At 35.6% G+C, this 12,193-nt stretch overlaps 1 protein-coding gene across 11 annotated transcripts in view; it reads right to left on the bottom strand.

Moving 5' to 3' along the window:
• Nucleotides 1-12,193, bottom strand: part of SOX5 (SRY-box transcription factor 5) — a 976,694-nt gene that overhangs the window by 331,441 nt on the left and 633,060 nt on the right. For 9 of the 11 annotated variants that reach the window (XM_032855263.1, XM_032855265.1, XM_032855259.1 and 6 more), the window contains one exon: nt 11,078-11,309. In XM_032855263.1, coding sequence (XP_032711154.1) covers nt 11,078-11,309 — 232 coding nt within the window. The remainder of the gene's footprint in view (nt 1-11,077; nt 11,310-12,193) is intronic. The other 2 variants (XM_032855261.1, XM_032855262.1) reach the window with 1 other exon arrangement.

Genomic DNA, 12,193 nt, shown 5'->3' with positions numbered 1-12,193 from the left:
AGCACATAGCACATAGCACATATCCTCCCCACTGCCTATAACCCCACCACCGTCTCCCTAACCCCCTCCCTCCAGCCACCCTCAGTTTGTTTTGTGACATTAAGAGTCTCTTATGGTTTGTCTCCCTCCCGAGCCCATCTTGTTTCATTTATTCTTTTCGTGCCCCCAAGCCCCCTACGTTGCATCTCCACTTCCTCATATCAGGGAGATCATATGATAGTTGTCTTTCTCTGACTGACTTATTTCACTAAGCATAATACCCTCTAGTTCCATCCATCCACATGTATTTCTAAAGACATTTTAAAATTATTTATTCCTGGGATGCCTGGGTGGCTCAGTCGGTTAAGTGTCTGCCTTTGGCTCAGGTCATGATCCCAGGGTCCTGGGCTTGAGTGCCTCATTGGGCTCCCTGCTCAGTGGGCAGTCTGCTTCTCCCTCTGCCTGCTGCTCCCCCTGCTTGTGCTCCCTCTCTCTGACAAATCAATTAACAATCTTAAAAAATATATATTTATTCTGATTTATTCAAATACACTATAAAAACAATTTTAATGTGTGTGGAATGGAGAGGCAGTAAGCATAGTTATTAAGGGTTTGGGTCCCAAAGTCATGAATCCAAACTCTACAATTTACTCATTAGGCAAATTACTTTATCCAAGACTGTTTTCTGTCCATAAACTGGGGATAATAACCTTTGTCGAACTCACTGGGTTGGCATCAAATTGGCTGAGATAACAAAAATGGAGGGTGGTACATAGAAAAGACTGAAATATTACACATTCCTGTTTTTAATTATTAGCGATCACATTCTAAAGAGCACTGACTATTTGAACTCTCCCATATTTGGATTGCAAATATCAGACCGTAGATAGGCTATAAGACATATTAACACATGACTTTCAAAGTTGCTTTTTATATGCTAGTGATGACCCTGGGGAAATCAAAATCTCAGATACACAAGAAGCATGTTCTCTGACTCCTGTGTCCCTAGTGTGCAAAGCATGCCAGCCACTGCCACAAAGCCCAAAGAGGGAGCCTGGTAACAACCCAACAATCCCCACCTTGCTACGCCATAGATGTTTACACAGAGGGAAGGGTCTAGTATTGGAAGCAGAGGTACTTACCAGACTTAGCACATTATTAAGTATACATACGCTATAAGTTATTATAACTTGTTTTTTGTTACTCATTAATATACATGTGGACTTTTTACATGGTATGTATAGTATATTCATTCCTAGATAAAAAAGCTCCTTAATGGTACCTTTGCAGTTAAGCTCCTTTTTTAATATCTTACCTCCATCTAAAATTTTTTATTCACTCTTAGAATATTATTCTCTCATTTAGGGTTATCGATCAACAAGATTAACTGTTTTATCTCGAGACAGGCTGGATTTTTAAGAGCTAAGAAGAGACACCGGAGTAAACACGGCTTCTCTATATAATGATAACATTGTTTGCTCTGCTGCCACAGAAGCAGCCTTGACTAAATAAGACACAAAATCCAGTCACTTGTGTTCATTTACTTTATCACGTGATGTCAGTGTCACAGAGCTGCCCAAGGCTGCTCTCCTTACATTCACACCTGATCTGCTCATACGGATCATTCCTAAAAAGGGGCTCTGGGAAATTTTTTAAAAAGCATTTTGCCTTTGTATAAAGAAGATATATAACCAAAGGAACTGATAACAACTGTAAATTTAAGTTAGCTTTACATTTATATGCTGCTTCAAGTAACAAAGAACTTTCAGCTTTCTCCTCTGGACAGCAAAGAAAAACATAAAATTTACTTTCTAAAAAAAGGGGGGGGCACAAAATGATCAAAACTGGCTACCTACTAAAATACTTCATGAATTCAGTTTTAACGACAGCTTTAATGCCAGTACAAATTATGGACATCCGACCTTGTGGAGGAAGTAAAGAATTTAAATGCACTTAATGCTTTTAAATGCACCTAATGTGGCACAAATAGTGTTCATTTCGAATTCAGATTGACATTTCTTAGGGAATCATTTCTCTTGAAAGTGCTCCCCTCATCCTCTGATTAGATTGTCTATACTATTGAATTCCACTCTATTTTTTAAAAAACTTAACCCACCCCTCCAAATCTAGGTATTTGGGTTTATCTGTACTTCTGAAAGAGAAAGGGATATGAGTCTAATTGCCAAAATATGTGAGGAAAAGAAATTAGAATGAAAACCCAATACGTCCTTACATTATTTTTATGACTTCACTTTCTTAAGATCCAAATTAAGTGCCAGTGTTTGCTATACAAAGATAATTTCTTTCTTTTTAGGTACAATATGGGTAGTTGTATCTAACTGATATAGCCAAGAGGGAATATGGTGTTACTATTTGAAATATTTTGAGGTCACACTGGCAACTGAGTTACCTAGACTTGTAGATTTCATTCTAATCCCTAGAATTCAGGCACCAAAACTACAAAATTCTTATTTCTTTTGGATTCCCTGAGGTGATGGCCCTTTGCCATTATAAAATAAGAAATTATGACAAACTTGTCACTATTATCACTCATATTAAGTTAATAAACTGATAGCACCATCAAAATTCCTTTCTAGTGATGTGAATAATCTCCATTCTTCTATTCTTACTTTTTACCAATCACTATAAAATCTCAACTTTAGGAAAGAAATATGAAGACCAAAAAACAATAACTAAGTTAAGGAAATAATCAAGAACTGATTGAAAACAGTGACAGAAGCTGTCAAATAATTTAAAATATAAAAGCTACTAACAGGCACCGAAAGACCATAAAGTATCCAGTAAAGCACTAAGTCCCAGACACTTGGAGTCAATGATATGCACAGTTTCAAACATAATTTCAGAACCAATATAGAGTTCTTAGTCCTCTTTTTCCCCCAGTAAGTACATTAAATAAGTACATTAAATATAAAATCATAATTTACTATCAATGCTGGATCATGAAAGAAAAGTAAAAGAATATGATTTCTGAATAAACAATAAATATGACACATAGTTTTGTGAAGAACTAACTAAAAATCAGTGAAAATGATGTCATAGAACCAACTGACCTTTATTAATTGCATACAGTAAGAGAAACCTAGGCTGACTGCAGGAAGTTTGGCAAGCCCCCAAGAGGCAATATATGTAAATAAGAAGGAAGTATATATCAGAGCACAATGGTGCTACTTCTCCAACGCTGTCTTCCTTCCTGATAATGGCTCCATTGAGATCCACAAGAGAACCCATTAAGAATGTTTTCTGATAGAAAGCAAACTGAAAGAGAGGTAAAAAAGGAGCAAACAAGGGAAAGAATCAAAGGAAGAAAATAAGGGAGAATTAAAAACAAAATATCGAAGATACAAAATGAAGGTTATCCCCCAAACTCTGCATTATTTTTAACTCCCAAATACAAATGATTCTATTACACAGGTCCGAGAATAGCAAATGAGATAAAGGCGGACACCTATCCATTCCACAAAATCAGGAACACCATTCGAGTAAGTTTCCAGCACTGCCTCTTCATGTCCTTGCTATTTCCAATATCCTAGCCAAGTATTTCATCATTCTTTCCACTTCATTCAAGGTGGTCACCCAGATAAAGAAAGGAAACATTTAAAACCCAAATAACTAAACTAGGTGTTTGTATTCCTGTGAATATGAGACATGTATTTCACTAATTTCTCCATATTTTATAATAAGAACCTTATATGCTTTGTCTCCAGTTTTGGGTTTTGGGTTTTTGGTTTTTTTGTTGTTGTTGTTGTTGTTTTAACTTTCTCTTTTCTTTTTCCTTAGTTATTTTTTCTGGGAAAAAAATGTGGCAAAAGAAAAATTACGCTCAAGTATAAACTGAAGACCTTGTATAATGATAATTGATCCAATGTGTCTATATATTTTTAGTATCTTGAAATCCAATTTTTTTGTGGAAGCAATTTCAAATTAATCTATTCTTGATACTCGCAAATGAGCTATCGTTCAATTGTGAATCTCCTTAGCACTTGGTTAGCCTGTATCAGGGTTCTAATATTTTATATAAAATTATGATGATTTTGTGCTCGTCTTGCCTTCATACTATACAAAAAGTTATAATAAGGAAGAGTTCTTACTCATTTCTCTATCTCTGCTGAATTGTATGTATTTGAGCTGAATCTTTCCACAACACTTCCTATTAAAGGAAAGACATCAAATTCATTAGGCCAAATCTTCCTTTTTTTTTTTTTAAGATTTTATTTATTTATTAGACATGGAGAGAGAGATCACAAGTAGGCAGAGAGGCAGGTAGAGAGAGAGGGGGGAAGCAGGATCTCCGCTGAGCGGACAGCCCAATGCGGGACTCGATCCCAGGACCCCGAGATCGTAACCTGAGCCAAAGGCAGAGGCTTAACCCACTGAGCCACCCAGGTACCCCATAGGCCAAATCTTCTTAAGCAAACACATCTCCCCCCTCATTACCACAGCATTAGAAAGGTCTTGTTTATTTACCTGTCACTGCATAGCACTTTGTGGGGATGCTAACGGTAGACCCTCATCAAATATCCTGAACTAGCTCACAACTCCCACGTAGCACATTCTTCCTTACCATGGGAGAGTACATTTCCTAATTTCTCAAGTCCCTGTTAACTTTAAACTCAACAGTAGTACTTCAAATACTATGGACATCATACGAATCACAGTTTTCTCCACTTAATATTCAACCCTCCCCCAAGCAGAAGGATTGGAATTATAAGGCAACAGGACAACATGAACTATTGTACAACTTATCCAGTGGCTTTGATGAACCCCAACTGATTGTTTTTCACATGTCCTCATTCCTGCTAGCCCTGGGGGTAATTTTCAGAAACAATGCAAGTATAAAGATTGAACCACTTACATTCAAATACAAGCCTTGGGTTATATCTAGATAAACAGCCTCTTGTGGTATTTTCTGACACCATTTACAGAATAATGTTTGTAACAATGTAATTTCATTGTATGATAAACATCAATTTACCATAAAAAACAAATATAAACTTGTCACCATTTTCACCTTGTTTCAATTGAATTGGCCTTGTTCAGATAAGCAAACCTATCTCTTACAGAAACAACAGTTTATAGATAAACTATGTGAAATCGGGGATGTGTGTAGAGAATTACACAGCCTACTATCATAATTTTATACTGCCACACTGCACATATGGCTTCCAAGCTTACTTTATCTGAATCTTTCTGAATCTATTCTCCATGCTATTAAACTGAGCACATTCCACATCGTTCAAAAGTAATTACACTTTTGTCTAGAGTGTAGGAGACTGCTCTCCCTAAACAATGAAATTCTCATTATTAGAACTGGCACAATAACCACACTGGTGTTAACAACAGTAGGCATTATACCATCACAATAACTTATGCTAAGTTTGATGTACAAAGGTAACCAGAAATTTAAAAGCCTATAAAAAACTCCTATATAGAAATAGGAATCTTCACCATACCATAATTAAGGTCCTATTCTGTGACTTATTTTTAAATAACACATGCATTTTTCTCTTTTCTTTTGCATATTATCTGAATAGTACTTTATATGTAACATTATCCTAGTCAAATATTGAAAATACATTATTAATAACTATTAGGTTATAAGCAAAGTTTATATAAATAATATTTCAAGACACAACTATAATATAACAATTAAAATTATTTGGGGTAAATAAAGAATCCCAGGAGTTGACAGTGAACTTGAGCAAGTAAAAGCCTCTCTCTGACATGCATTCTATGAATTCCTTCACTATATAAGGCTGGATTTTATACCTCAGAGCCTTGCTATTGTTATAGTTGATTCCCAACTATATGCCCTACTTCTACAGGAGATCCAATTTTAAAAAGACACTTTTGTCTTCTTTTGATGGACATCAGGAAGAAACTGACTCATACTGAGTGTTGCTTTATGATAACTAGTGTCTCTGCAATGTTTAAACACATTTACATTAAGATAAATCAAATTATTAAGCCCCAAACACTATGTATCCAGAGTTTTTTTTTAAAACAATTCAAGGAAAATATTATCAATATAAACATTAAATGAGATACTAAAACATATTAAAAATTGTTTCCAAATCCAATGGATCTTTAAATGTTAAAAAACCTTACACAAACACAGTCTTCATTTCATATGAAATTTAGCTATCTATAAAGTGAGCAACTCAAGTTATTTTTTAATAAAAATACTGTACTGTTAAAATAAATGATTATATATTTTAAAAATCAGTGTTAAGAGGGAGCCATCCTATAGTTACATAAAACAATTCATTCAACTCAAGAGGATTTTAAGAAGTCAAAAGAGAGTTTGGCTAAGATAAGACTATACCTTCTGTAAAAAAAAAAAAAAAAAAAAGTAAGAAGAAAGAGACAATTGACTATTCAGTAACCACAGGTGGTCAAGCCTTTCATTTCACATCACATTTGACACTAAAACAACAATCCAGCCTGCAGAAGTAGTACGCAACCAGACAGAAAATAAGCACCAAAATGGTGACCGCAGAGTCCCTTGGCTGCCTCTCATGCTGCCACTTGATTTCTCCTCATACTCATTCTATTCCTTTCTAGTGTTCATATATAATCACATTGATTGACATGAAGATATGTTCTCAATAGTTCTTTGCCTCATGAAATAAATTCGTTTGTATCAGAACTATTATTAAAAATGAGCCAGAAATTATAATGATTCTTGCTTGTCTCTGAAACTCTAAAGTGACAGTCTCCAAACCCATGTTTTAAAAGGGGGGGGAGGGGAAGAAGGGGACAGGATGGGTAGATCTGATCTTCCATAAAAATAAAGCCCCAGGGGCGCCTGGGTGGCTCAGTAGGTTAAAGCCTCTGCCTTCGGCTCAGGTCATGATCCCGGGGTCCTGGGATCGAGCCCCGCATCAGGCTCTCTGCTCAGCGGGGAGCCTGCTTCCCTTCCTCTCTCTCTGCCTGCCTCTCTGCCTACTTGTGATCTCTGTCTGTCAAATAAATAAATAAAATCTTTAAAATAAATAAATAAATAAAGCCCCAAACTGCCTTTCCACTCATGTCAAAACCAAACTTTACAACCTTGTCTTTCCCCTTTTTGAAGATTACATGGGAATCAAAATTTGCCATTAATTGCTTGGCAAGATTATGAGAGCTTCAGAGAAGGAAACCACAGAATCAGTCTTTTTCATGCTTAAGCTATCTATGTCTCAATCTTACATTGGCTAGAAATCTTATAATTTTTAAAAAATAAGTAGCTTAAGACAGTTGACCTATAATGCACCCTGAACAGTTGAGTATAGCATTCCAAGAATAAATAGAACTATAGTATTTGTATCAGCATAGCTGATGGAAGTTGCTTTTAGTAAGGCACTTAATTTATTTCTCCAAAATATTCAGGCAATAAACAAACTTCAGAAGGGAAGAATTACATCTTCATCTGACCCAGTTCCAAACACCTGCATACCCTGCATATGAACAAACAACCCTAATTCCTCAAGATCTTTATACGGCAACAGTTGTGAAGTGTACAGAACTTTTATCCTCAGAAAATATTTTCCAACTTATATGTTACACTGAGAGCATCTCTCTAACTTCGAGCCAGCCTTACAGAGATTACTCATCAGTTATACTTTGTCTCTAAACTATATTGGCAATATAAAATGTGGACCTCTCATTCCTTTTTTAAATTTAAGAATGGAGTATGAATGTCACATATAAATAGGCAACGAAATCTGGAAACCTGTTTTTTTTTTTTTTTACCTTAAATTGAACTCTATGATATAGAGACCATGAAACATTGTGTCTGTTTTCAAAGATACTGAACAGAAAAAAAAAAAAAAAGAAAGAAAGAAAATATATTTTCCTACTGAAATAAAAGTTTCTGTTAAGTGAATATTACAATGGCCTACTAGCCAGAAAAAGTATAATAACTTGTGTTGAATAACAATTTGATAAATATATTCATTTTGATAAATGAATAAAATATATCAAAGAGCTTAACAGGTGAATATATCAGGGCTATTAGACATACTTTCCGCTTTCTGTATACTTTACATTAGTACATTCTACTTCTTAAATTTCTAGAAAATAAGTACATTCACCATGAATAGTCGTAACAACCTTGCCCAAAACATATTTACAATTAATCATCCATATGAATTCTGCCATTATTCAGTAATCATACATTGTCTATTATATGCTAAGTATCAGAAACACAAATATATTATATTTTATATATTCTATATTAATTATATATTAATATATAGTGATTCTATATTAATATTCTATATTAATATATCACATAATATAGTTATATATAATTATATGCAATTCACCAGGAAGGTAAAATATGAAAAGAGAACATTTTCTAGGTAGAAAGAATAAACCTGTGTCATCCGAGATCACCTGGTGTATTTCTGAACATGCACAAAAACTCGGCCTGACAAGAATAGTGGGTCCACAGTGAGAAATGACAAGAGAAAAGACCAAAGCTATAGTTTGGTGCTACTCTATACAGAGTTTTATGCTAAGACAAAGAGTTTTAGACTAAGTCCTATAAGAACAAGGACACATAGTTCCCAAAGTGAGGTAAACAATTCAACTCAATTGTGAGGGAAACAAGTCTAGTGGATATTGGAAGGAAGACCGAAAAGAGGAGAGGCTAAAAATCTGAGATCATATGAGAGATTTTTCCAACTGTCTACCCAAGAGATGAAAAATTGATGGAATGAAACATTTTAGGCAGGAACATATTTAGAAACGAACTGGACACATATAAGAGAAAGTGTCAGCATGTCACTAAAATGTACTTAAACCATTTAGCATCCCGAAATATGTCTGAGAATCTGATGAGAACCATAATCTTACCCACATGTATGCATAATACAGAATTCTCCAATTATTTTCAGGAGATCTCATAGACCCTGGCTCAGGTGCTGCTCTAGGTGAGCTCTAGGTGAAGTTGCTTGAGAGGAGGAGTTGTGTTTTGTTCAAACTGATTTCCACAGTGCCCAACAATAACAACAAAAAACTTGGTCCAAAGTAGGTAATTCACAGTTTGTATCTAGTTGAACTGAATTCTCCCTTACAAGCCGGTTTCCTTTTCACTAACATCCTGCATCACAGGATCCCCACATTCCAACTACAGAACATAATTTAATATACTTTTCTTATACTCATCCTTGAGTATACTTAAAATAATCTCTCCTTTATTTTTGTGGCATTCTTCTGGTTATAACTGTTTATATTCACTCCTTCAAATTTGTGTGTTTATGCTTAGAGTAGTGTCACAGGAAAACCAAACTAAGAAGCACTCACTCAGAGAAGCCAACGGTCAAAATACTGAGAGAGAAAAGGCATTAGCAGTGACGCAATGCCAAATGGAGAGCACAATCTCCTTGCCTTGTTGAACTGTGTGCTACCATTTCCCACCTTTCTTTTCCTAGTTTAACCTTCATGAGAGGAGCCCCAAAAGTTGTATCACTGCACATAACTAATATAAACTCACAGTAGAGAAAAAATAAATCAGGAATTATGGATAGTACGATTTAGCTTGCCAACAAAGTAATAATCAGACAATAAAATATGCATGTGCTCTTGTGAAGAGCTTATAATGTTTATAAGCACGGACTCTAAAGCCAGAATGTCTGGGTAAACAACACTGGCTCTCCTCTGTATCAGCTGTGATCTGAGGCAAACTACTTAACCTCTGTGTGCCTCAGTTTCCTCATTTATAAAATGAGACTAATAATAACATGTCACCATATTATTGTGAAGGTTACATGAGTTAATATACGTAATGTGATTAAAATGCCACATCTATATAAGTGTTAGATGGTGTTACCCGAAATACTATCCTTGGGGGGGAAATCTTGGCACAAAGTAATCCACCAGTGAAATTTTGACCTATGAGGCTTAAAATATTGAAAGAGTATTTAAATCTAATCTGAGTGACAAAAAGTAGCATCCATTTCACAGTTATTAGGAGATATCTGATTCTTCTTCTTGATTTAATTCTATATACAGTAATGCAATAACATAAATAAGTGGGCATATTTCAATACCAAGCACATTTATGATATGTAAAAATTTTCTAGAGAAAGCAAAAAAAAAGCCTTTCACAGAATCAGAGTCATCTTCAAAACTATGAGATGGTATGAGGAAACAGTTTTGCTGGTGTAATCTGGTTCCAATTAATGCCCGCCCTCCCATCCTTGACGTAGAAGAGCAGAAGGGCACAAAACCATGACATCTACCCAAGCAGCCACGTTGAAAAGGCGAGCCTGGCTTTACTGGCAGCTAAGTGCCCAGTACTTTGCCGACATGCTAATTCCGTACGTAAGCTCCTAAGCAGGACCTAAAAGCCTAACGGTGAGTGAGTGAGTGAGTGAGTGTGTGTGCATGCGCGTGCTTTTAAGCTTCAGTTGAAGATGCTATGCTGCCTTCTTCCCCCTCATCCGTGAAACCACAGTTTCCTAATCTTCTGCAATGACAATGATCCAGACCCCAAGATGAAGGGGCAGATAAATAATCCTAAGAAGCAAATTCTGGAATTGGAGGTACCAGGTAATTAGCGAATTATCAAAACAACAATATGAATGAGACTGAGTTAGAAAGTATTGCAGTCACATTAAAAAACTACAGTTTCTATGAAATACTTTCTCCTATAATATTCCCAGTACTGTAAAGGAATACTGGAATCCAATCTGGGCAAAGCAAAAAATTGAAAACGATTTATCATGGTGGAGATGTCCAAAATACATTGTAAGTCTACCTGGAAAAACCTCTTATTAGAAATACTATGACATCCAAATGTCATGCTGACAAACTTTAAATGCGGTACTTGAACATTATTCTTAAATGTATACGTGTTTTCTCCTAATTAAATTGTGTCTCAAAAGTAAAATTCTTGGGGGAAAAAATAGCATATCATGTACTTCCTACTGGAATCAATTTACTTGCAAGGAATTCTAAGATGTTAGGAGTGAATCTTGTGTCTGGCTGTTAAGTAGATGATAATTATAAAGCAAAGGATTGAAGCCAAACTGTTAGAGGAGTAGACTGGTCAAAGAGTAAGTGTAGGCACAAGAGACCATGAGAAACCTACCATTGTATTGTGCTGAGAAGTGGGAGTCCTATGGCCACAAGTCTCTTGCGTCAGCAGAGAAACTGGCTGAAATTCCTCAGAGTGAGGCTTGTTGGGAAAACTCACATGCAAGGGAAGGTGAAAGGCTGGGAGCCCGTCACTCTCCTCTTCTTCCACTTTCTGTCTGCTTGTCACCATGGCTACCTCTCCATCTGCTTCCCCATACGGAGAGGCTGGTCGCTTGGAAGACATCCTGGAAGGAACAAAAGAGGAGAAAATAATGAAACCTCCACATAAATCCTTAATGCCGTCATTGTGTGGTTAGGGGCCATTGTAACAGAAATGCCTTTTTGTGCTGGCAGAGAGCAGGAAACCATCCAAATACCACTGCAAAGCGCTCACAATCAGAAACAATGGCCAAGCAGGTAGCAACAGAACAGTGCTTGTTTGTTGTGAGAATAATACTCTAATATAGCACTCTCTTGTATTCTGGCTTCTTAAACAAGAGAATTCACCTAAGAACACTGCATAATGAAAGACCATTCCATTTTAAAGGGAAGAAAAATACCCATCTAGTTTTACACTTTGATAGACCTTATTGAAGACAGAACATCTATGAATAACAAATACTGTTGGCAGTTAAAAGAAGGGAAAGAACTAAAATTTCTTTCATCAAAAAATAAACAAAAATTAATGAATGATTGCCATTAAAATGAATTTGCAATTTATTAAAAGTATGATTATTATGAATTGTAGAAGTATTGGTTATAAAGAAACCACAGACCCCATGACCAAAAGTTCAGTATTTGCTTAAAGCTTATTGAGAATTGAATAAATTTTACAATTGCTGTGAATCTTGAAACACTTGAGAATTTTTCTTTCCTCACCTCCCCATTCATTTCTAATATCAACCATGCAAAGTGGTTTAAAAAAAAAGAGTGAAAATATAAATATAATTCAGTTTTCCTTTCCACAATTCTATGGAGGATTTAGATGTGGATTCTCAGGCTTATTTGCCCCTTAGAATACCTAAGTTAGAGGGAAAAATCAAAGGAAGGTGTTATGTTTTGATGAGCTAATGCCTATAAGGAAATGCACTTAGACACTTAAAAATTAAACACTTTTTTTTGGTATTTG

Source organism: Lontra canadensis, unplaced genomic scaffold, assembly GCF_010015895.1.
Source record: "Lontra canadensis isolate GAN:19392208 unplaced genomic scaffold, GSC_riverotter_1.0 scaffold9, whole genome shotgun sequence".
Taxonomy (NCBI): Eukaryota; Metazoa; Chordata; class Mammalia; order Carnivora; family Mustelidae; genus Lontra; species Lontra canadensis.
Note: the sequence above shows the minus strand (reverse complement) of the source record. Positions and strands in the feature narration are given on the sequence as shown.